Genomic DNA, 25,885 nt, shown 5'->3' on the forward strand with positions numbered 1-25,885 from the left:
ATCAACTGGACTTCGGGGTTCGGTAATTTCAGCCTTATCAGTGTCCAATGATGTCATCCATCACACCCAGTTAAGGAAATCCCAATACAAACTCCTAAAGAATAGTATTCAAGCTGGGCGTGGTGGCCCACGCTTGTAATCCCAGCATTTGGGAGGCTGAGATGGGAGGATTACAGGTTCACAGACAGCCTCAGCTACTGCTTAGTGAGGCCATTTACAACTCAATGAGACTGTTTCAAAATAAAGAATAACTTAAAAAATAATATATTCAGAGCAAGGTGTGGTGGCACATACCTCTGATCCCAGTACTTGGAAGGTGAGAAAGGAGGTTTGAGGGTAGCTTCAACAATGTAGCGAGACTCTCAGAAATATAATAAGACATTGTTGTTCATTCCTTTGTTACTGGGGATTCTGAGCTACATCCCTGTCCTATATTTTATTTTTTATTTTGAAATAGGGTCTCACTATAAGGTGCAAAGAGCCTCACTAAGTAGCTGAGACTGGCCACGAACCCACAACCCTCCTATCTTAGTCTCCCAAGTACTTGAATTCAAGCATGGGGAGACCTGGCGAGACCTTGTTTCTAAACAAAAAATAAAATGGGGCTGGGCTGGGAGTGTAGCCACAAAGTAAAATATCCCTGGGTTCAATTCTTGGTACCCAAGTATAAAAAAGAAAATGATGCATCCATCACACTTAAAGAAGGCCCCATAAAAACTCCTAAGGAATAGTATTCAGCAGAGCACGGTGGCCCAAGCCTCGAGTTCCAGGACTTTGGAGGCTGAGCTAGGAAGTTCGAAGACAGCCTCAGCAATGCAAGGACAGTCTCAGCAAACTGGTGATAGCTTGTTGTAAAACAAAAAATTAAATGGGGCTTTGGGTAGAGCTGGGAAGTATAAGATCCCTGGGTTCAATCCCTAGTACCCTAAGCCAAAAACAGAAAGACCATCACAGAGCCTCCTCAGCTTCAGATTGGTGAATATATTAACTTGCAGTGAGGGAGGAGAGAGCTTCTAAGTTCTGTGCCTAAAGTCCCATCTGTTAAAGGCTTGGTGCCCAAGCCCAGTGGCTAATGGGAGATTGTGCATCCATTAGGAGGCGGGATCTAGAGGGAGAAGTTAGGTCATTGCGGGCGTGCCCTTGAAAGGCATCCTGGGCCCCGCCCTCCTCTTCCTCTCTTTCACTCTGGCCACAGTGAAGGCTTCCATGCCAGCCCCCCCCCCACCTTATTGCCACACAGAAATGCGTGTCCCACCAGGCATGGGCTGGGAGCTTCCTAACAGGGAGTCCAAACACACCCTAGTCCTTAGAAGCTGCTTGCTTTAGGTAGTTATCAGAGCTGGAAGCATCTCTTCCATTTAACTGTTACTGAGTTGAATCTTTCTTTTCTCATAAACTTTTGGTCATGGTGAAGCACTTTCTTGAGTCTTGCTAGTCGCTGAGGTGAACTATAGGACTACGAAGGGGTTCGGGGGGCCCTGTGTTTGCTGTGATCCCGCAGGCGGATGCTGGGCCAGCCTGACACTCAATGTGCATTTGCTTAATCCCATATTAAGAGGAGTGCAAACAGTTATAAATCTTCCTATTGAGAGGAGTGCAAACAGTTTATAAATCTTCCCTTCATAGGAGCTGTTAAAAATAGTATTGTTATAAGCCGGGCATGGTGGCTCATGCTTGTAATCCCAGCATTCACGAGGCTGAGACTGGAGGATCACGGTTCGTGGACAGCCTCAGCTACTTAGTGAGGCCCTCTGCAACTCAGTGAGACCTGGTTTCAAATAAAGAATAAAAATAGGGCAGGGGGTGTCGCTCGGAGGTCGAATGCCCTTGGGTTCCATCCCCAGACCGCAAAAAAAAAAAAAAAAAAAAAAAAAAAGAAGACTAGCAGTTATAATAATAAAAAAAAATAGTAGACTAGCAGGCTTAAAATCGGAGAGAATTTATATTTACCCTGAAGAAAATGTCATCCCCAATTGCCACTGGCCTCTCTGTGTGAAGGGAAGCAAACCCAAGATTCCTTTGCACAAGTCGGGCAGTGGTGCCTGCCCCACACGGCTGTGCCCATGCTGGCCTGGGAGAGGAGGAAGGAAAAATCAGCCAGAGTCTGGTGAGGTTTGAAGGGGGAACTTTATTGATTGTAACACAGAAGGCAAGAGGCCTGGACATCTGGGCTCAGAACCTTCTCCAAGAGGATGTCAGCCTCTCAGAGCGCAGGACAGGATTGGAGGGCAGGAGGGAGGAGCCCCTGAGGCTGGGCAGGGCTTGAGCACTGGGTTCCTGCAGCGCTGAGCATCCAAGGTCCTCAGGGCCCAGCTCAGCAGCAGCCCCCAGACTGCTGGCTCCCTCCACAGCTGCTGCCGCCACCGCTGCCCCCACAGCAACCGCTGCTTCCTCCACTACTGCCACAGCATCCGCCACCGCCACCGCTGCTCCCACAGCAACCACCACCACCACCACTGCTGCAGCAGCCTGAGCTCTGGTGTCTGCGGCGAAGGGACCTGCGGGGCCGGTGGTGGCTCAGGCAGCAGCCGCCACCTCCACCCCCAGAGCTGCAGCAGCCCCCGGAGCTGGAACCACAGCAGGAGGAGACCGGGGGACACTTAGGGGGACAGTTGGGGGCAGGGCACTTGGGGGTACACTTGGGGGAGCACTTGGGAGGGGGCTGGCACTGCTGCTGGCTCTGCTGGCAGGACATTTTGGAGAGGACGTCAGGAGACCTAAGGAGAGATTTGAACAGCCATGAGTACAAGGGTCAGGCAGGTGCATCCTCTCCTCTGGAATTCCTGTGTTCTTATTCCAAAGAGAAATGCTTTGAGAACAAGATCCATGTCTGTAATTTGGAAACTCATATAAAATAAGATTCATTTCAGTCATCTCTCTCTCTCTCTCTCTCTCTTCTACCCACTTCCCAGTAAACAATGCAGACCATTTTCAAAAAAGGTCTGGAAAACCAGCTCCATATCAGACTTCCCAAGATGAAGGAACAAGACTAGCCCAGTGCTTAGAAACCTTCTTGGCTGAATCCCGAGGGCAATCTATGTCAAAGCTAAAACACCAGCATTTTTATTTATTCATTCATTTGTATTTGGAAGCAAGGTCTCTTCAAGTTACTACGGGTCTTGCTAAGTTTCCTGGACCTGCGATCCTCCTGCTCCTCGGGGTCAGAGGGAACTTGTCTGAGCACACTCTCTGGCCGAGGCTGGAGGGAAAGACCTCGGGTGCCTGAGCTCAGCAGCTCAGCTCCCCCTGGTTTCTTCCTTTCCCAGTCCTCACGATGTGCTTCTTGTACTTCCTGGGACACTCAAGCCCGGGTCCTGCTTCTCTGCACACCACGAGAGTCAGGGCAGGATGCTACTCGCAGGATTCCTAAAGTCAACCTGGGCCTCCACCAAGGGCAGGTTGAAGGCCCCTCACGCTGGCTCCTCCCAGGGCCTCTGTCCTCTGTCCTGCCTCCCTCTGCCTCCTCCCGCAGCCCAGCTGCTCAGCCCCAGGATCACTCACCTGGTCAGGAGGAGTCAGGGCACCACTGGCGAGGTGAGGACTGAAGGGCCCAGCGCGGGAGCCCTTTTATCCAGCCGCCGTCCTTGGGATGAGGCCCAGGATGTGTGTGAGCACAGCTGTCCTCATGCTCACACCTCGAGCCTCGTGCTGCAGGATCCTCCTGGGCAGGGAAGGAAGAATCCAGAAAGCCAGAGTGCTCAGCTGTCTGCTCCTCAGGCCGCTGCAGGCCAGCCGTTCCACCCTCATTCATTCACTCATTCATTCATTCATTCATTCAATGAATATGCAGCACCTGAGTAGGTCTGGGTGTGGCCAGGGATTCTGTCCTCCAGTTGAGCTGAGTTTCCTTGAGGACATACTTGTGCACGATGCACACAGAACAGTGCTCTAGGAAGGCGCCGTGACTCAGGGTGAGCTCCTGACAGCTCTCACATCCCACGACCTCGTGTCTATTTATAGGTCTTTCTGCTTCCCCAGAAGGGAAGCCTGGTGAGGGCAGAATTTATGTCAGGCGTTATCCATCTCCATCCCCCTGTGGATACATCAACCAAAAGGGGACCTGGAAGAGTAAAGAGAAAGAGGGTTGTCTGACCGCACCAGGAAATGAAGGAGTCAGTGCTTTGAGACTCTTGGACACGGGCTGGTGCCTCAGATGCCAGTTTGGGGCTTCAGAAGTTCTTGAGGGGGGCACATGTTAGGTCAGATGTGGCATGACCCTGAATGCCACGAGCTCTCGGGCCCCTAATATGAAATCTCCTTAGCACAATTCCAGGGGACTAACATTCGGATGGAATGTGACTGACATTCAGATGGTGTGTGCTGGCCACAGGGAAGGGGTGGAAGTCAAGTGGCCCACATGCTAAAGACATCAGGAGGCCAGGAGAAGCCAGAGGAATTATCCAATGGCAGTGGAGTCAGCGCTGCGAGGAGCTGTTGGAATTCAGAATTAGGGGAGGAGACAGTGACAAAGTTGGTTTGGCCTGAGACACTCTATCTAGCTTTGCTTGAAAGTGGCTTAAAAAAGCGGGGCTTGCTGTGCAGACTTGTAATCCCAGCATTTGGGATGCTGAAACAGGAGGATTATGGTTTGCAAACAGTCTCAGCTTCTACTTAGTGAGGTCCTTTGCAACAAATTGAATCCTGTTTCAAAATAAATAATAAAAAATAGGGCTGAGGGTGTAGCTCAAAGGTAGAATGTCCATGGGTCTCATCCCTCAAACGTAAATAAATAAATAAATAAATAAATAAATAAATAAAGTGGCTTTGAGGATAAAGAATAATTGGATAGGTTCTAGAAATGGTGGCTTATGTCCATAATCCCAGTACTTGGAAGGCTAAGAGAGGAGGATCTTATTATCAAAGCCAGCCTCAGTACATTAGCAGGCCCTCTGCAGTTTAGCAAGACCCTGTTTCCAAATAAATATTAAAGTGTAGGGTTGGTGGTGTAGCTCAGAGAATTTCCCTGGGATCAATCCGAAGTAACGCGCACGCGCGCGCGCGCACACACACACACACACACACACACGTACACACACACACACACACACACACACACACACACACACAATAATCAGATAGGCCAAAATCTACATCCCTGCCCATTAATGCATCCTAATTTCAGACAAGGAAACTTAATCCATTTGAATAATTATTTAATTCTACTAAGAAGAAGCATTTTACTAAATGTGCAAAATTAAAGGACCACCATTTGTTGAAAGACGGATGGGGCAGGATTGCAGTCAGGTAAGTGTGTGTGGCTTACCTGTTTGATGAGCCCAGGTCTGTGGAGCTGTGAGCAGATCACTGAGAGGGGAGCTTGGGGGAGGCCACGTGGTCATCAGGCTCAGACTCTGGGGACCCCAGTTGCATGTGGGGCAGCAAATGAGGAGAGGGACACTGGGTAGAAAGGTCTGCGTGAGCCTGAGAGAAATAGAAGATAAAAAATCCAGAAACAGAAAAGTTGCCTTATTATTCAGAGAATAAGAAACTTCTAAGGACTAGGTGATGATCATCGTGGGATGCTCCATATGCCCACTCCAATAGAGTTTAGGACACTCACTGTGACCTCAAGAGTGTGATTTCAGAGGACAAACATCTTTAGGGTTATTATTTAATCTCTCCATCCATGAATGGGATTAATGAAGAGAAAAATCATCAAGAGGAGAAAGATAACTTTAAAAGAGATGAGAAAAGGCAACTATGAAACAAACCTTTCTTAAGAGGTACAAAAACCAAGACTTCATTGGAATACAATAAGCATTCAACTCTGGGGCAAAATGAGGCATCTATTGCAAGAACTTCAGAAACTGAGAAGGGCAGTGAGCCAGGGGAGGCGGCTGAAGGAGGGTGGTCAGAGGCTCAAGAGCATGGTGGGCGGGGCCAGGACGTTGGCCGTAATGATCTTATGAATGAGGAAGATGGTTTGACCCGGTGATGAGGTCAGAGGAACCACGCTCCTCCATGTGCCTGAAGGCTACATGCTCAAATCATGGAGAAAAGCCGCCGTGCTGTGGAGGTATCACAGCAAAGGTGTGCTTGGTATTTATCCCAGCCCCTGGCACAGAGCTCCCCAAATCCTTGGATTTCCTTCTTGATGGGAAGAGCTTTGGCTATTCATGGCAAGTCTCTTGACAACATCTCTGGGTTTATACCAATGCAGTGGCTCAGGCGGGGGCTCCAGAGAACTTCAAGATTGGAGGCTGATCAACAAGACTAGAGGGTTTGGAGATTTCAGCCTCTTCAGGGGCCAATGAAGTCCTCCATCAGACCCATTTAAAAAGAGCCCAATACAGACTCCTAAAGAACAGTATTCGCAGGACATGGTGGTCCATGCTTCTAATCTCAATACTTGGGAGGCTGTGAGAGGAGGACCTCATTGGAGGACAGCCTCAGCAATGTAGGGAATCTCGGCAATCTATCCAGACCATTTCAGGATGAAAATAAAATGGGGCTGGTGGTGAAGCTGGGAAGTAGAAGGCCCCTGGGTTCAATCTCTAGAACCCTAGGACAAAAGAAAAAATAAAGGAAAGAATAGTGTTCACTCAGCTTCAGGCTTTCAGGCTGGTTAACATATAAACCAGCTGTGAGTGTTTAGAGCCAGAGGAGGGTTATAAGCTCTGTAGCTCATCTCTATCCTATGATCGTGGTTTGATACATGTGCTGTAGTGAAAAAATGTTCCCCCAATCCATCTGTTAAAGCCTTGGTGCCCAAGCCCAAAGACCAATGGGAGAGTGTGGATTCATTAGGAGGCAGGGTCTAGAGGGAGAAGTTAGGTTGTTGGGGGTGTGCCCTTGAAAGGCATCCTGGGCCTCCTGCCCTCCTCTTCCTCTCTTTCTTTCACTCTGGCCACAGTGAGGGCTTCCATGCCAGGCACCCACCACGCTGTGCTGACCGCCACAGCCAAATGCGTGTCTCACCGGGCATGGATTGGGAGCTTCTTATCAGGGAGTCTAAACATACCCTCGTCCTTGGAAGCTGGATGCTTTAGACAGTTCTCACAGAGCTGGAAGCATCTCTTCCGTTTAACTGTTACTGAGTTGAATCTTTTCTAAAGATAAACCTGTAGTCACGGTGAAGCACTTTCCTGAGTCTTGCAAGTCGCTGAGGTGAACTCTAGGACTACAAAGGGTTCGGGGACCCTGCGTTTACTGTGATCCCGCAGGCGGATGCTGGGCCAGCCTGACACTCAACATGCATTTCCTTGTTCCCCAGATTTCGCTATTGGGAGGAGTGATATCATTGTCTAAGTTTCTTTTCATGTCAGCTGTTGAAAACAGTATGTTGTTGTCATTATAAGGAAAGTAGCATAATAGGGTAAAATCAGAAAAAATTCCTATGAACTCAGAAGAGGCTAATATCCTCACCTACCAACTGCCTGTCAGTCTGCAGGGAAGATCAGGCCCTGGCTCCTGTCCACACCCTGAGCAGGTGCCACCCTGCCCACAGTCCTGTGCCTGCCTTCTGTCTAGTCAGGGTAGCGCTGAGCCCCAGTGCCCACAATGGCCAGTAGGAGGAGGAAGGAAAAATCAGCCAGAGTCTGGTGAGGCTTGAAGGGGGGACTTTATTGATTGTGACACAGAAGACGAGGGGCCTGGACATCTGGGCTCAGAACCTTCCCCAGGAGGATGTCAGCCTCTCAGAGCCCAGGTGAGCAGGGCAGGAGGGAGGAGCCCCTGAGTCTGGGCAGGGCTTGTTCACCAGATCCCTGCAGCCCTGAGCATCCGAGGTCCTCAGGGCCCAGCTCAGCAGCAGCCCCCAGACTGCTGGCCCCCGCCACAGCTGCTGCCGCCACCGCTGCCCCCACAGCAGCCGCTGCTTCCTCCACTGCTGCCGCAGCATCCACCACCGCCACCGCTGCTCCCACAGCAGCCGCCGCCACCGCTGCTGCAGCAGCCCGAGCTCTGGTGTCTGCGGCGAAGGGACCTGCGGGGCCGGTGGTGGCTCAGGCAGCAGCCTCCACCTCCACCCCCAGAGCTGCAGCAGCCCCCGGAGCTGGAGCCGCAGCAGGAGGAGACCGGGGGACACTTAGGGGGACACTTGGGGGAACACTTGGGGGCAGGGCACTTGGGAGGGCACTTGGGTGGACACTTGGGAGGGGGCTGGCACTGCTGCTGGCTCTGCTGGCAGGACATTTTGGAGAGGACGTCAGCAGACCTAAGGAGAGATTTGAGAAGCCATGAGTGCAAGGGTCAGGCAGGTGCACCTTCTCCTCTGGACTTCCTTGAGTCTTTATTCCAAAACAAACTGCTTTGGGAACAAGATCTATGTCTGGAATTTTGAAATCTATATGAAGTGAAATTAATGTCAATCTCTCTCTCTCTCTCTCTCTCTCTCTCTCTCTCATATTTCTACCCCCTCTTCCCACTTCCCAGTGATGGATGCTGACCATCTTCATCAATGGGCTCTAATACCAGCCCCATATCTGGCTTCTCTATTTCTGGGAACATAGCCGGGCGTGGTGGCGCACGCTTGTAATCCCAGAGCTTCGGAGGATCGCAAAGGATTGAAGCCAGCCTCAGCTACTTAGTGAGGCTCTCAGCAACTTAGTGAGACCCTGTTTCCAAATAAAGAATAAAATAGGTCTGGGAGTATAGCCCGGAGGTAGAAAAGCCCCTGGGTTCCACCCCCAAAACCACACACACACACACACACACACACACACACACACACACACACACACAAAAGATCTGGGAACATGACTAGCCCCATGCTCAGAAACCTTCTCTTGAACCCCAAAGGCACGCTACTTCCTATCTATGACCCAAAACCTTCGTTTTTGCTTAATTATTCATTTTAATTTGAAGCAGGGTCTCAGGAAGTTGCCATGGGTCTCGCTAAGTTGCTGAGGCTGGCCTGGACCTGCGATCCTTCTGCTCCTCGGGGTCAGAGGGAACTTGTCTGAGCACACTTGCTGGCCGAGGCTGGAGGGAAAGACCTCGGGTGCCTGAGCTCAACAGCTCAGCTCCCCCTGGTTTCTTCCTTTCCCAGTCCTCACGATGTGCTTCTTGTACTTCCTGGGACACTCAAGCCCAGGTCCTGCTTCTCTGCACACCACGAGAGTCAGGGCAGGATGCTACTCGCAGGATTCCTAAAGTCAACCTGGGCCTCCACCAAGGGCAGGTTGAAGGCCCCTCACGCTGGCTCCTCCCAGGGCCTCTGTCCTCTGTCCAGCCTCCCTCTGCCTCCCTCCTGCAGCCCAGCTGCTCAGCCCCAGGATCACTCACCTGGTCAGGAGGAGTCAGGGCGCCACTGGCGAGGTGAGGGCTGAAGGGCCCAGCGCGGGAGCCCTTTTATTCAGCCACCATCCTCGGGATGAGGCCCAGGATGTGTGTGAGCAACAGTTGACCTCACGCCCACACGGGATGTGATTGCTCACACCTCGAGCCTCGTGCTGCAGGATCTTCCTGGGCAGGGAACAGGAAGCATCTAGGGAGCCAGAGTGCTCATCTGTCTGCTTCTCAGGCCTCTGCAGGCCAGCCATTCCACCTTCATTCATTCACACATTCATTAATTCACTAAATATGTAGTGTCTGATGTGGTCCTGGGTTTTTGAAGATGCTTTTGTCATTAAGATGAGCCGAGTTTCCTTGAGGACACAGGTGTAAACAATGCACAGTGAAATATTCTACTCTGTGCTATAAGAAGGCGCCATGACTCAGGGGTGAGCTCCTGACCAGCTCTTACGTCAGGACAATGTCATGCGGATTCATAAGTCTGCGCCTCCAAATGGAAAACCTGGCGAGGACGGAATTTATGGTAGTCCATATTCATGGACACACTCTCAGAAAACGTTGAAGAATGAATGGGTAAATTGAATAATGGAATGAACAATGGGATGTGATGTTTGCTAAACACATGAGCCAAGGTTAGTGTCTTAGGAGGCCATTCTTTGGGATTTGGTAGTTCCAAATGGAGGGCACACACTAGATAAAAGAGAATATGATCCTTGGATGCTGCCATTTATACCTCCATAATATGAAATTACATTACCAGGAACTTAAGGGCCTAATATTCCGATTAAGGGTGGGTGTGTCTTAGGCCAAGGAAAGGGGTAAAGCTCAGGTTAGCAGCACAAGAAGAAGACCCAAGGAAGGCCCAGAGAAGCCTGGGGAATTACAGTGTTGAGCAGAGTCATGCTCTCTGGAATTGTAGGCGCTTGGAAGGAGAGGAGATACTGACAAACATTACTTTGTCATGAAAGTTTCTGTGGAGCTGGTTTAAAGGCAGTTTGCAAAAGTACAAATAAACAAAACCGAAAATCTTGCCTCAATAATGCATCTGAAATTAGAGACAAGTGTAACGGAGGTGTTTCTTCTTACAGGATTCTCGTCTTATTGATTTCGACGAAAGAAGTCCAAGGGCTAGTGGAAGGGTACAGAAATGTGGTAGTTTATTTTAACTCAGGAAAGGTAAAAGACAAACCAGCTCCTCACCCCCCAAAGAGAGGGGCTTTTAAATCTTACGGAGGGTCCCCATCTACTTTTTTACGATTGACCAAAATTGGGTTTGGGGAACCGATGCTGTTTGTCCAATTTCAGTCTTCGATCTGAACTGTTGTCTTGGGGGCTGGTGGGTCCTGATCTCCTGCTCACTGGTCTCTCTCCTCCCTACTCGCCTCCCCCACCTCACGATGGCCTTGTTAATATCTCCTGTTCCCAGGGCCCCTGCCTGCCACGTGCTCCCCCTCTGATGAAGTGACCCTAACCGCTGTTTGGGAAATGGGGTGATAGCCGCTCTAACTGCTTTAAGCTGGCAGTTGGCGCTGTTGGAACGTTGCAGTCGGGGTCTCGGGGTGGATGACCTACGAGACGGTGGAAAAAGGAATCCTTCATAGAAGCTTTTGTTGTTAGAATGATCTGTACCTGGAGGGCTGAGGAAACCTGATTATCTTGGTTCAAAGTTTTTCACAGTGGTTCAGTGGGCATCTACATGAGAAACTGATATGGTAGTACATTAGATAATAGCCTAGATATCTTGACTATGATTTTTGTTCCATAATCCTTTACCTTGGGCCATATACCTGTTAGCATTTTAAATGGGAGGCCAGGTACCCAACTCACTTGTACTAGACCATGAATAAAATATACCATTGTAAGAAATGTCTGTGGCACACAGCCTGAAAAAATTTCAAGTGTGTTGTTTTTTAACTTAGTGTAAACATGTTTTTGTTTTGTCTGTAGGATTTTGAACGAGACTCAGCTCCTCCAGGATTTTACATAAATAGAAATCTCTACTTTTTGTAGTGTCGGATGGCCCTGGACCTATAAAACCTCAAAAAGAACAGGTTTAACTTTACAGAATCTTTTAAGAACCCAATTGGAGGGAAGTTATGGGCATTAGTGTCATATCTTATTTTTTTCTGTCAGTTTAAAGGTAGATGTATTATAAAAATGACTTTAATATATAACTCCTTTTCTGTTACCCTTGAAATAGCACATTTACCTCTGTTTATACTGTTATATTGGGTATTTAAGACCAAGCAGGTAGCCCTATGTGGGAAAACAAGTTTTTCTAACTAGTTTTGCTCTTAAGTTGACTCATGTCTCCTTGAGATTTTACCTCCACCAGCTGCACCATCTGCCAGCATGGGTCATGGTCTGCCGACCATCTGGCTTCTCTTGAAACATATGCAATATTTCCTTTTTTGATGATCCTCATTTTTTTTCAGAGTATGTGATGATGGATCCCAGCCCCTGGGACCTTCATGGTCTCCCTGTTTGGTGAGGTCAGATGACCCACCAGAGTTGCGGGGGCCTTAGAGAGATCTTCCCCCGGGTCCTAAAAATATCTCCTTTTATTTATTGGGTTTTCTTTTGTCTTTTGGAGTTTCTTGGTGGTATGACACATTTATCTGTCAGTGTGGCCAGAAGGGCTACATTTGACTTAACTTGCTGGCATAGCTTCGGATTCTTCCTTAACAGAAACTTGACACCCTTTACTTTCCTTCTACAAAACAGATTCATCTGCAAGATAGTGTCATGGTTTACATTTTCCTCTCATGGCCATCTTCTCTGTCTTTTAATCTCTATTACCAAATTCAGACACAGAAAAAGAGTAGGCATTTATCTTTAGTGTCTAGGGGTCAACAGATCCCCAGTTCCATAAGATATAATCTAAGAAGGTGCTAGTAGCCTTGGAAGATGGAGACTTTCCCATCTGAAAGACAGAGAAGGAAAAAAAAAAGTGTCCTTTTATTTCTCTCCCTGTATGATTGCCCCATAGAGCGCTGTTCTGAACCTGATTCCCATCCATTCGTGGCTATGGGCAGGATACATCTACTGAATTTATCTATGCTTACCAGTGAAACATATTGCTGGTACCTAGCTATGACTGCCAGATGCCTGCACATGCATCTGTGATGGCTGCCAGAGACATGCAGCTGGCACTTTTTTATGACTGTTGAATTCTTGTATATACTTTTCTGGTAGTTCATCAAGACGTAGAGCCGGCACCTGTTTCTGACTGCCATTCATTTATAAACCAGCGGTAACTGCAGAAAGTATTGCTGCCTGCCTTTGACTTCCTATTGTTGTCCAAGGGAAAGGTCCTCAGTCTATCTGTGTACAGTTTTTTTTGTTTGTTTTTTTTTTTTGTTTTTTTTTTTTAGGATGATGGGCTGTAAGGGAATGAGACTTGGGATATAAAGCCAAGCTTTTAGCATCATTCTATTTGCAGCATCTGGACCAATAAAATTTGGCCTCTTTCTATAGAGAGTTTGGAAATCTCCATGTACCTCTATCAGCTAAAGATTATTAAGGAGTGTTCAAGTACTCTGATCACTATTTTCAAAATTTATGTTGCTCTGGTAAAAGAAGGGATAGTTGTTCCCATCAAAGGAATGTATACAATATTACACATTGATCTGAAGCCTGATTTCCAGCAACATTTGTTGTCTTTTAGTAAAGATCCCAAAATAAAGCCAGTTCACAAGCTTGTTTTCCTATATACCAACAATTTAGAAATCCATTCAATATATTCAAATGTTTTTCTAGATCCTAAGAAGCCAAGATCATTTTAAAGCATTAATTACATTTTGAATTTACCTAATTTAATTTATATGTAGTTTTTGTTGTTGTTGTTTGCCGTACTGAGGATGGAAGCCAGGGGCATTCTACCTCCAAGCTATACCTCTAACCCTAGTTTTTTATTCTTTATTTTGAAACCGGGTCTCACTGAGTTGCCGAGGGCCTCACTAAGTAGCTGAGGTTGTCCGTGAATCATGATCCTCTGGTCTGAGCTCCCAAATGCTGGGATTACAAGCATGCGCCACCACGTCCAGCTCCAAATTTAATTTAAAAATTAAATTATAGATTACCCCAGAAAATCAAGGCATCAGATAAATATCATTAGTATCTTAAAACATTTTTTTCTGCCAAAGAAAATACTTTGTATTTGAAAATATCCTACTGAGGTGAACATAATCTTGATTGACTATTTACCTAGAAAAAAAGGCATGTGTTAGTAACTTTAAGGACATTTTTACTTTAATCTCATGAATATTCACTCAGCTATTAGATTCCTTCAAGTCACACAAACTAAGAGACATAGTTTTAAAATGTTATGAGCACTCATTTATTATGCCAATGTTTGATACTATAGAGACAACATAAAGACTCACATTATACATATAGCTCAACAAAAAACATCAACAGATAGGACACAAGAGTGATGCAGAGCACGTTTGATTTCTTTCCTGCTACGTCATGTGTGGTAGAATTTGAAATCCCACCCCATACATACATACACATCATGGTCCAAACTGGCCAATGATAGCTATTCAAAATGTTTAGAGTCCCAGTGGACCAATCAGCGGCTCTTTTCCTCAGATTAGTTCTCTATGCAAGATAAGCTGAGCTTAAAGGTTCGTGGCCAGCCTCAGCTACTTAGTGAGGCCCTTGGCAACTCAGTGAGACCCTGTTTCAAAATAAAGAATAAAAAAAAAAATAGGGCTGAGGATGTCACTCAGGCAAGAAAACTCCTGGGTTCTATCCCTAATACCACACACACACACACACACACACACACACACACACACATCATACTGCTACAGCCATACATTTTTTTTTTTTTGCAAGCCACCTAAGTTGCAAGCCACTTAACTACCTAAGTTAGAAATGGCTTTCTGCCAGGCATGGTGGCGCATGCTTGTAATCCCCATGCTTGGGATGCGGAGACAGGAGGATTGCACTGGTTTGGAGCCAGCCTTGCTGGCTTAAGAGACCCTGTTTCCAAATAAAAAAAAAATTATAAAATAGGTCTGGGAGTGTAGCCCGGAGGTAGAAGGGTTCCATCCCCAATAAACACCAAAAAAAGGAATATATATATATATATATATATATATATATATATATATATATATCCTCTGTAAGGATTTGCAGGGAGGTGATAGACCGGTGGATGCCAGGAGATCAGGGCCCTGGTTGCCGTGGGACTTGGTGGAGCGGTTGGGAGATGGGGTCCAGTGGTGGGAGGTGATTGGTGGTGTGCTCTTGGTGGGAATATTGAGCCCATCCCATCCTCTTTGTCTCTTTCTTCACTCTGGTAATGGTGAGGGCTTCCTGTGCCAGGCGCCCCACCCTGCTGTGCTGACTGCCACAGACCCAAATGCAGTGTCCCAGTGGGCACGGGCTGGGAGCTTCCTAGAGGCGAGCCCCAACAATCCTTTCTCCTTAGGAGTGGAAGATCTTGTGCATTTCTGCTCGGGTGGAGACCTGACCAGCTCAGCATCTCTTGTGTTTGGCAGTGACTGAGTTGCGTCTTTCAGGTTGTAAGTTGACTCATGGTCCATGCAGTGGAAGCTGCTAGAAATTGCCTTCCTTTCATGGATGGGGCATTGGGTGTGTCCTCAGATTTTACTGTGTATGGACTTCCAACAGTTTCTGCTTTTAGACATCATCCTGACTGTTAGAAATGTTACAGTCAGTGTTATAATAAGAAAAGTATAGTAGTTATAGGTCTGAAGTTAGAGAAAACACATACATACCCATACGAGGACCTTGTTTCCAGCTGCCAACTGGCAGGACAGCCTGGCTCTGTGTGCAGGAAAGAGCCAGTGTGAGCTCCTATCCACAGCTGAGCAGGTGCCGCCCACCCCACACTTTAGCTCCCAGCCAGGGTAGCGATGAGCCCAGGTGCCCACACTGACTAATGGGGAGGAGGGAGGAAAAAATCATTGGAGTTTAGTAAAGGCTTAAAAACTGAACTTTATTGATTGTGACACAGAACATGAAGAGCCAGGACATCTGGACTCAGAACCTTCCCCAGTCTTTATATCCCAAGTCTCATTCCCTTACAGCCCATCATCCTGGGGAAGGATGTCAGCCTCTCAGAGCCCAGGACAGGAGAACAGAAAAGGGGAGAGGAGTCCCTGAGGATTGAGCACTGGGTCCCTGCAGCACTGAGCATCCGAGGTCCTCAGAGCCCAGCTCAGCAGCAGCCCCCAGACTGCTGGCCCCCGCCACAGCTGCTGCCGCCACCACTGCTGCCACAGCAGCCGCTGCTTCCTCCACTGCTGCCGCAGCATCCACCACCGCCACCGCTGCTCCCACAGCAGCCGCCGCCACCGCTGCTGCAGCAGCCCGAGCTCTGGTGTCTGCGGCGAAGGGACCTGCGGGGCCGGTGGTGGCTCAGGCAGCAGCCGCCACCTCCACCCCCAGAGCTGCAGCAGCCCCCAGAGCTGGAGCCGCAGCAGGAGGAGACCGGGGGACACTTAGGGGGACACTTGGGGGCGGGGCACTTGGGAGGGCACTTGGGGGTGCACTTGGGAGGGGGCTGGCACTGCTGCTGGCTCTGCTGGCAGGACATTTTGGAGAGGACTTCAGGAGACCTAAGGAGAGATTCGAGAAGCCATGAGCAAAATAATCAATTTTGGAAAGCCATCAGCACAGAGTAAATCATGGAGCAGATGATCATTTACTGTGGGTTTTATTGCATTTTTTTCTAAACCAGCTGCTTTGTGAGCAAGATCTATGCTTGAAATTTGAAAAGGAATATGAAATAGTGTTGTGTGCTATTACAGCGCTCCCTTCCATTTCTCCTGCAACACTGAATGATACTGTTTTCCTACACGGGCTCTAATCTCAGGCCCCTCTTAGACTTCCCAGTGTCTGAGAACACAGCTAATTCTCGGCTCCCAACAATCCTTTGATGAATAGAACCTCCTTATACCTCTCTAGTGGGAAGGTGTCATGTTCTAGAATATTGATTGGATGAAGATTAGCTGGAAAGATACTGAAGGCCCAGACGTAAGCAGTTGAATTCCTATCCGTTTCTTCCTTTCCCAGGGCTCACAATGCGTTTCTTGAACTTACTGTCCCATCCTGAGCAGAGAAATTACCTGCCCAAGATCCTGCTTCTCTCCAGACACTTATGAGACCAAGAGAGGCAAGAGAGGATGCTACTCACAGGACTCCTAAAGATAACCCGAGCCTCCATCAAGGGCGGGTTGAAGAATCCCCCATGCTGGCTCCCTCCCAGGGGCCTCTGTCCTCTGTCCAGCCTCCCTCCCGCAGCCCATTGCCTTCAGCCCCAGGATCACTCACCTGGTCGGGAGGAGTCAGGGCGCCACTGGCGAGGCTGAGCACTGAAGGGCCCAGCGCGGGAGCCCTTTTATCCAGCTGCAGTCCCTGGGAGTGAGGCGGGCCTGTGTGGATGACAGCTGTCCTCACGCCCACTCGTGGGGCCACTGCTCACACCTCGAGCCTCATGCTGCAGGATCTGCCGTCACTGTGGCTCATCCTGATGACGAAAGCATCCAGGACCAGATCAGACGCTGCATAGTTAGTGTATTAGTGAGTGAGTGAAGGCGTGAGGTGGAATGTCTGGGTGGCAGCAGGTCTGGGCAGCAGAGAGCTGAGCGGTCTGTACCTTCTCAGAGGCCTCCTGTCCCCTGCCCTGAACAGCATGGAGTTTCCTAACAGTAGGCCACAGTGAACCTCCCTCCTTAGAGTTTGGCATTCTTCCCTGGGATTTTTGTAGGCATTAGAAGCCACCCTACACAGCGTGTCTTCTATGGCTGGTTCTTCCCTGTATGTGTGTGTGTATGTATGTATATGTATATACATACATATATACATATACATACATACATATATACATATATATATGTATGTATATATATATATATATATATATATATATTTTTTTTTTTTTTTTTTTTTTTTTTGGTGGTACTGGATTCCTGGAAGCCCTTTACCTCCGGGCTACCAGGCTATACTCCCAGACCTATTTTATATTTTTATTTGGAGACAGGGTCTCTTAAACCAGCGCGGCTGGCTTCAAACCTGCACGATCCTCCTGTCTCTACCTCCCAAGCGCTAAGATTACAAGCGTGCGCCACCACGCCCGGCTTCCCTGTATCTTTATAACAGACCTATAATCATACGTAAAGCACTCTCCTCTGTTTATTTTGGGGCTCATCTTCTGAATTTCTTGTCATCGGGGCAGGTATATGGGTGGTATGGGAGCTCAGGGGCAGCTGTCAGCTCAAGGGACAGGCAGTGTTGATGGACTGAGCCCTAACCTGGAAGGGCCAGGGTCTCTCTGAGATGAGGGGTCGTATTGAATTGTTAGACACCCAGGGAGTGTTGCAGATTCCAACATCAGTGTAGAAAACATATCATGGCTGTGGTGTGAAAATAAAAAAAGTCCTCTCTTTCAAAGAATGAGGTTGTTTCTAAGCCTGCCATCAACAGAGGAGGCTTTCTCAAGGGGGAGCCTGGTATAAAGGTTCACTTTGTAAATTTGAATTTGGGGTTTAAAATGAAACCATTGAATACTGAGGCCCAGCAGGCAGCCAAATCCCTACAGCAGGAGCTTGGAAACCAGGTGGGACTTCATCTGTGGACTTGGAAACCATCCAGTCTAACGTGACTTTGCCATCCCAGAGATGGCCATGTGGCTCATCTTAATGACAAAAGCATCTTCTAAAATCCAGGACCAGATCAGACACTGCATACTTAGTGAATGAATGAATGAGTGAATGAATGAGGGTGGAATGGCTGGCCTGCAGCGGCCTGAGAAGCAGACAGCTGAGCACTCTGGCTTCCTGGATGCTTCCTGTTCCCTGCCCAGGAGGACCCTGCAGCATGAGGCTCGAGGTGTGAGCAGTAGCCTCCCTCCCGTGTGGGCGTGAGGTCAACTGTTGCTCACACACATCCTGGGCCTCATCCCAAGGACGGCGGTGGCTGGATAAAAGGGCTCCCGCGCTGGGCCCTTCAGCCCTCACCTCGCCAGTGGCGCCCTGACTCCTCCTGACCAGGTGAGTGATCCTGGGGCTGAGGAGAGCTGGGCTGCAGGAGGGAGGCAGAGGGAGGCTGGACAGAGGACAGAGGACCCCTGAAGGGAGCCAGCGTGAGGGGCCTTCAAGCTGCCCTTGGTGGAGGCCCAGGTTGACTTTAGGAATCCTGCGAGTAGCATCCTGCCCTGACTCTCGTGGTGTGCAGAGAAGCAGGACCTGGGCTTGAGTGTCCCAGGAAGTACAAGAAGCACATCGTGAGGACTGGGAAAGGAAGAAACCAGGGGGAGCTGAGCTGCTGAGCTCAGGCACCCGAGGTCTTTCCCTCCAGCCTTGGCCAGAGAGTATGCTCAGACAAGTTCCCTCTGACCCCGAGGAGCAGGAGGATCGCAGGTCCAGGCCAGCCTCAGCAACTTAGCGAGACCCATGGCAACTTCCTGAGACCCTGCTTCAAATTAAAATGAATAATTAAACAAAAACGAAGGCTTTGGGTCATAGATAGGAAGTAGCGTGCCTTTGGGATTCAAGAGAAGAAGGTTTCTGAGCATGGGGCTAGTCATGTCCCCAGATATTGATAAGCTGGATATGGGGCTGGTATTAAAGCCCAATGAGGAAGATGGTCAGCATCCATCACTGGAGCAGGTAGAAACTCTAGAGAGAGATAGAGAGGGAGGGAGGAAGGGAAAGAGAGATTGTCATTAATTTCACTTCATACTAGTTTCAAAATTCTGGACATAGACCTTGTTCCCAAAGCAGTTTGTTTTGGAATAAAGACTCAAGGAAGTCCAGAGGAGGGTGCACCTGCCTGACCTTGTGCTCATGGCTTCTCAAATCTCTCCTTAGGTCTCCTGACGTCCTCTCCAAAATGTCCTGCCAGCAGAGCCAGCAGCAGTGCCAGCCCCCTCCCAAGTGTCCACCCAAGTGCCCTCCCAAGTGCCCTGCCCCCAAATGTCCCCCCAAGTGTCCCCCTAAGTGTCCCCCGGTCTCCTCCTGCTGTGGCTCCAGCTCCGGGGGCTGCTGCAGCTCTGGGGGTGGAGGTGGCGGCTGCTGCCTGAGCCACCACCGGCCCCGCAGGTCCCTTCGCCGCAGACACCAGAGCTCGGGCTGCTGCAGCAGCGGTGGTGGAGGCTGCTGTGGGAGCAGCGGTGGCGGCGGTGGATGCTGCGGCAGCAGTGGAGGAAGCAGCGGCTGCTGTGGGGGCAGCGGTGGCGGCAGCAGTTGTGGCGGGGGCCAGCAGTCTGGGGGCTGCTGCTGAGCTGGGCCCTGAGGACCTCGGATGCTCAGGGCTGCAGGGATCTGGTGAACAAGCCCTGCCCAGACTCAGGGGCTCCTCCCTCCTGCCCTGCTCACCTGGGCTCTGAGAGGCTGACATCCTCCTGGGGAAGGTTCTGAGCCCAGATGTCCAGGCCCCTCGTCTTCTGTGTCACAATCAATAAAGTCCCCCCTTCAAGCCTCACCAGACTCTGGCTGATTTTTCCTTCCTCCTCCTACTGGCCATTGTGGGCACTGGGGCTCAGCGCTACCCTGACTAGACAGAAGGCAGGCACAGGACTGTGGGCAGGGCGGCACCTGCTCAGGGTGTGGACAGGAGCCAGGGCCTGATCTTCCCTGCAGACTGACAGGCAGTTGGTAGGTGAGGATATTAGCCTCTTCTGAGTTCATAGGAATTTTTTCTGATTTTACCCTATTATGCTACTTTCCTTATAATGACAACAACATACTGTTTTCAACAGCTGACATGAAAAGAAACTTAGACAATGATATCACTCCTCCCAATGAAAAATAATATCATTCCTCCCAAGAGAAAAATCTGGGGACCAAGCAAATGCACACTGAGTGTCAGGCTGGCCCAGCATCCGCCTGCGGGCTCACAGCTGACGCAGCGTCCTCCAAACCCCTTCCTATTCCTATAGTTCACCTCAGTTATTTGCAAGTCTCGTGAACACGCTTCACTGTGACTACAGGTTTATCTTTAGAAAAGTTGAACCTTTGGAAAAGATTCAACCCAGTAACAGTTAAATGGAAGAAATGCTTCCAGCTCTGTGAGAACTGTCTAAAGCATTCAGCTTCCAAGGACGAGGGTGTGTTTAGACTCCCTGTTAGGAAGCTCCCAGTCCACGCATTTGGCTGTGGTGGTCAGCACAGCGTGGTGGGCACCTGGCATGGAAGCCCTCACTGTGGCCAGAGTGAAAGAAAGAGAGGAAGAGGAGGGTGGGGGCCCAGGATGCCTTTCAAGGGCACGCCCCCAACAACCTAACTTCTCCCTCTAGACCCCGCCTCCTAATGGATCCACACTCTCCCATTCGTCTTTGGGCTTGGGCACCAAGGCTTTAACAGATGGATTTTTGGGAAACATTTTTCCTCTCCAGCACATGTATCAAACCACGATATAGGATAGAGACGAGCTACTGAGCTTATAAGTCCTTCTCCGGCTCTCCACACTCACAGCAAGTTCATATGTTAACCAGGCTGGAAGCCTGAAGCTGAGTGAACACCATTCTTTCCTTTCCTTTTTTCTTCTTTTCTCCTAGGGTTCTAGAAGGGACCTTCTACTTCCCAGCTTCACCACCAGCCCCATTTTATTTTCATCCTGAAAGGGTCTGGATAGATTGCCGAGATTCCCTACATTGCTGAGGCTGTCCTCCAATGAGGTCCTCCTCTCACAGCCTCCCAAGTATTGAGATTAGAAGCATGGACCGGCATGTCCTGCAAATACTGTTCTTTAGGAGTCTGTATTGGGCTCTTTTCAAATGGGTCTGATGGATGACTTCATTGGCCCCTGAAGAGGCTGAAATCTCCAAACCCTCTAGTCCTGTTGATCAGCCTCCAATCTTGAAGCTCTCTGGAGCCCTGGCCTGAGCCACTGCATTGGTATAAACCCAGAGATGTTGTCAAGAGACTTGCCATGAATAGCCAAAGCTCTTCCCATCAAGAAGGAAATCCAAGGATTTGGGGAGCTCTGTGCCAGGGGCTGGGATAAAAACCAAGCATACCTTTGCTGTGATACCTCCACAGCACGGCGCCTTTTCTCCATCAATGAAACACGTAGCCTTCAGGCACATGGAGGAGCGTGGTTCCTCTGATCTCATCACCAGGTCAAACCATCTTCCTCATTCATAAGATCATCACTGCCAAGGTCCTGGCCCCGCCCACCATGCTCTTGAGCCTCTGACCACCCTCCTTCAGCCGCCTCGCCCTGGCTCACTGCCCTTCTCAGTTTCTGAAGCTCTTGCAATAGATGCCTCATTTTGCCCCAGAGGTGAATGCTTATTGTGTTCCAGGGATGTCTTGGTTTTTGTACCTCTTAAGAAAGGTTTGTTTGCTTTGGAGTTGTCTTTTCTCATCTCTTTTAAAGTTGTCTTTCTCCTCTTGATGATTTTTCTCTTCATTAATCCCATTCATGGATGGAGAGATTAAATAATAACCCTAAAGATGTTTGTCCTCTGAAATCACACTCTTGAGGTCACAGTGAGTGTCCTAAACTCTACTGGAGTGGGCATATGGAGCATCCCACGATGATCATCACCTAGTCCTTAGAAGTTTCTTATTCTCTGAATAATAAGGCAACTTTTCTGTTTCTGGATTTTTTTATCTTCTATTTCTCTCAGGCTCACGCAGATCTTTCTACTCAGTGTCTCTCTCCTCATTTGCTGCCCCACATGCAACTGGGTTCCCCATGACCACGTGGCCTCCTCCAAGCTCACCTCTCAGTGATCTGCCCACAGCTCCACAGACCTGGGCTCATCAAACAGGTAAGCCACGCACACTTACCTGACTGCAATCCTGCCCCATCCGTCTTTCAACAAATGGTGGTCCTTTAATTTTGTGCATTTAGTAAAATGCTTCTTCTTAGTAGAATTAAATAATTATTCAAATGGATTAAGTTCCCTTGTCTGAAATTAGGATTCAAGAGTATAGATTTTGGCCTATCTGATTAGTGTGTGTGTGTGTGTGTGTGTGTGTGTGTGTGTGTGTATGTTGTGTTTGTGTTACTTGGGATTGATCCCAGGGAAATTCTCTGAGCTACACCACCAACCCTACTTTTTAATATTTATTTGGACACAGGGTCTTTCTAAACTGCACAGGGCCTCCTAAAGTGCTGAGGCTGGCTTTGATCAGAAGATCCTCCTCTCTTAGCCTTCCAAGTACTGGGATTATGGGCATAAGCCACCTTTTCTAGAACCTATCCAATTATTCTTTATCCTCAAAGCCACTTTATTTATTTATTTATTTATTTATTTATTTATTTATTCTTTGTTTCTTTGCATTATGGGTGATGAAACCCAGGGACATTCTACCTTTGAGCTACAACCTCAGCCCTCTTCTTTATTCTTTATTGTGAAATAGGATCTCAATTTGTTGCAAAGGGCTTCACTAAGTAGTAGCTGAGACTGTCTACAAACAGTCATCCTCCTGCCTAAGCATCATAATGCTGGGATTATAAGCCTACACAGCAAGCCCGGCTTTTCTAAGCCACTCTAAACCAAAGCCAGATTGAGTGTCTCAGGCCAAACCAACTTTGTCACTGTCTCCTCTGAAAGGACAAAGTTTGATCACACCAGAGACCACCTTGTAGCCAAGAGGTTTATTGGAGGGGCCAGTATGAAAGGAAGAGAGAGAGAGAAAGAGAGAGAGAGAGAAAGAGAAAGAGAGACAGACAGACAGACAGACAGACAGACAGACAGAGGGGGAGAGAGAAAGAAGAATCCGGGAAGAGAGAGAGCATGTGCTGGGGTCAGGGTTATATAGGGCTTGGGGTTACAGATTGGGGGCCAATAGGATAGGAGAAATGCTCTTTGAACTAATTGGCTAGAGTCCCATGGGAGGGGGTCGTGCGGCCAGGTAATTGGCTTGGGGTCAGCGGGGAATGTCCCTTTCACTGATTGGCCAAGGGCACCAGGAGGGGGTAGGTCTCCCAGGAAAGTGACCAGGTTTGGTCAGAGGGGGATGGTAGCTTAATTGGTCAGACCAGGGCCTTTCAGGACACTTAGCTTATGGGGGGGGGGATCTGAAATAAGAACCGAATTCATCTAACATTCTCCCCTAATTCTGAATTCCAACAGCTCCTCGCAGCGCTGACTCCACTGCCATTGGAATTCCTCTGGCTTCTCCTGGCCTCCTGATGTCTTTAGCATGTGGGCCACTTGACTTCCACCCCTTCCCTGTGGCCAGCACACACCATCTGAATGTCAGTCACATTCCATCCGAACGTTAGTCCCCTGGAATTGTGCTAAGGAGATTTCATATTGGGGGCCCGAGAGCTCGTGGCATTCAGGGTCATGCCACATCTGACCTAACATGTGCCCCCTCAAGAACTTCTGAAGCCCCAAACTGGCATCTGAGGCACCAGCCCGTGTCCAAGAGTCTCAAAGCACTGACTCCTTCATTTCCTGGTGCGGTCAGACAACCCTCTTTCTCTTTACTCTTCCAGGGCCCCTTTGGGTTGATGTATCCACAGGGGGATGGAGATGGGTAACGCCTGACATAAATTCTGCCCTCACCAGGCTTCCCTTCTGAGGAAGCAGAAAGATCTATAAGTAGACACGAGGTCGTGGGATGTGAGAGCTGGTCAGGAGCTCACCCTGAGTCACGGCGCCTTCCTAGAGCACTGTTCAGTGTGCATCGTGCACAAGTATGTCCTCAAGGAAACTCAGCTCAACTGGAGGACAGAATCCCTGGCCACACCCAGACCTACTCAGGCGCTACATATTCATTGAATGAATGAATGAATGAGTGAATGAATGAGGGTGGAATGGCTGGCCTGCAGCGGCCTGAGGAGCAGACAGCTGAGCACTCTGGCTTCCTGTTCCCTGCCCAGGAGGATCCTGCAGCACGAGGCTCGAGGTGTGAGCAGTGGCCTCCCTCCCGTGTGGGCATGAGGACCGCTGTGCTCACACACATCCTGGGCCTCATCCCGAGGACGGCGGCTGGATAAAAGTGCTCCCGCGCTGGGCCCTTCAGTCTTCACCTCGCCAGTGGCGCCCTGACTCCTCCTGACCAGGTGAGTGATCCTGGGGCTGAGGAGAGCTGGGCTGCAGGAGGGAGGCAGAGGGAGGCTGGACAGAGGACAGAGGACCCCTGGAGGGAGCCAGCGTGAGGGGCCTTCAAGCTGCCCTTGGTGGAGGCCCAGGTTGACTTTAGGAATCCTGCGAGTAGCATCCTGCCCTGACTCTCGTGGTGTGCAGAGAAGCAGGACCCGGGCTTGAGTCCCAGGACGTAAAGAAGTGTATTGTGAACAGCATGGAAACCAAGAGGAATTCAAAGGCTCACAATTGGACCCACATTCTCTTTTCTTCTAGATTTCTTCCAATAAATGCTCTCTGATCAACAACTTCCCAACTGAGGAGAGCAAGAATGTTAGAGCCATCAAAAGTTTCAGAGCCGAGATCTAGCCATGTTCCCACATCCTGGGAAGGGAAAATGGAGCTGATTTTAGACTCATGTAGGAAGATGGATAGCATTGTTAACTGGAGCAGGGGGAGAAATGTAACAGAGACAGAGAGAAACAGAGAGAGAGAGAGAGAGAGAGAGAGAGAGAGAGAGAGAGAGAGAGAGAGAGAGAGAGAGAGAGAGATGGATGATTAAACTGAATCTTATTTTATATGAATATCCAAATTTCAGACATGGAATAAGGACCGGAGGACATCCAGAGGAGAGGGTGCACCTGCCTGACCCTTGTGCTCATGGCTGTTCAATTCTCTCCTTAGGTCTCCTGACATCCTCTCCAAAATGTCCTGCCAGCAGAGCCAGCAGCAGTGCCAGCCCCCTCCCAAGTGCACCCCCAAGTGTCCCCCCAAGTGCCCCGCCCCCAAGTGTCCCCCTAAGTGTCCCCCGGCCTCCTCCTGCTGCGGCTCCAGCTCCGGGGGCTGCTGCAGCTCTGGGGGTGGAGGTGGCGGCTGCTGCCTGAGCCACCACCGGCCCCGCAGGTCCCTTCGCCGCAGACACCAGAGCTCGGGCTGCTGCAGCAGCGGTGGTGGCGGCGGCTGCTGTGGGAGCAGCGGTGGCGGTGGTGGATGCTGCGGCAGCAGTGGAGGAAGCAGCGGCTGCTGTGGCAGCAGTGGTGGCGGCAGCAGCTGTGGCGGGGGCCAGCAGTCTGGGGGCTGCTGCTGAGCTGGGCCCTGAGGACCTTGGATGCTCAGCGCTGCAGGGACCCAGTGCTCAAGCCCTGCCCAGACTCAGGGGCTCCTCCCTACCGCCCTGCTCTCCTGTCCTGGGCTCTGAGAGGTTGACATCCTCCTGGGGAAGTTTCTGAGCCCGATGTCCAGGCCCCTCGTCTTCTGTTTCGCAATCAATAAAGTGCAGTTTTCAAGCCTTTACTAAACTCCATTGGTTTTTTTCCTCCCTCCTCCCCATCAGCCAGTGTGGGTACCTGGGCTCAGCGCTGCCCTGGCTGGACGTGAGTGTGGGGCGGGCGGCACCTGCTCAGGTATGGACAGGATCCCAAGCTAGCTCTTTCCTGCACACAGAGCCAGGCTGTCTGGCCAGTTGGCAGAGGGGACGAGGTCCTCTTATGTGTGCGTAAGAATTTTTTCTGATTTCAGACCTATAACTTTTTTATTATAGAATTATACTATACTTTTCTTATTATAGAACAACTATCCCATTTCTAACAACCAATTACATGTGAAAACGCAGAATGGCTGGTGCCT

General features: G+C 49.5%; 2 protein-coding genes and 1 pseudogene across 4 annotated transcripts; 1 reads left to right on the forward strand and 2 right to left on the reverse strand.

Annotated features, from left to right (window-relative positions):
* Positions 1-2,314: 2,314 nt before the first annotated feature.
* Positions 2,315-8,133, reverse strand: LOC308260556 (uncharacterized protein; the record flags this gene model as incomplete). Of its 2 annotated transcripts, none has more annotated exons than XM_080691947.1 (2): positions 2,315-2,583; positions 7,968-8,133. In XM_080691947.1, the coding sequence occupies 2 exons, from the start codon at positions 8,131-8,133 to the stop codon at positions 2,315-2,317; spliced, it is 435 nt and encodes a 144-aa protein (XP_080548073.1). The 2 variants fall into 2 exon arrangements, with proteins under 2 accessions (XP_080548073.1, XP_080548072.1); XM_080691946.1 differs by having other exon boundaries at positions 2,315-2,567; positions 7,925-8,133.
* A 7,294-nt stretch (positions 8,134-15,427) lies between these two features.
* Positions 15,428-15,805, reverse strand: LOC308260566 (uncharacterized protein; the record flags this gene model as incomplete). Its single annotated transcript, XM_080691953.1, has 1 exon — positions 15,428-15,805. The coding sequence occupies one exon, from the start codon at positions 15,803-15,805 to the stop codon at positions 15,428-15,430; it is 378 nt and encodes a 125-aa protein (XP_080548079.1).
* Positions 15,806-19,101: 3,296 nt separating this feature from the next.
* LOC308260558 lies at positions 19,102-25,346 on the forward strand (annotated as a pseudogene). The gene is made up of 2 exons: positions 19,102-19,267; positions 25,094-25,346. The product of its transcript is annotated as an uncharacterized misc_RNA (transcript).
* Positions 25,347-25,885: the final 539 nt, after the last annotated feature.

Source organism: Muscardinus avellanarius (assembly GCF_963383645.1).
Source record: "Muscardinus avellanarius genome assembly, chromosome: 3".
Classification (NCBI taxonomy): domain Eukaryota; kingdom Metazoa; phylum Chordata; class Mammalia; order Rodentia; family Gliridae; genus Muscardinus; species Muscardinus avellanarius.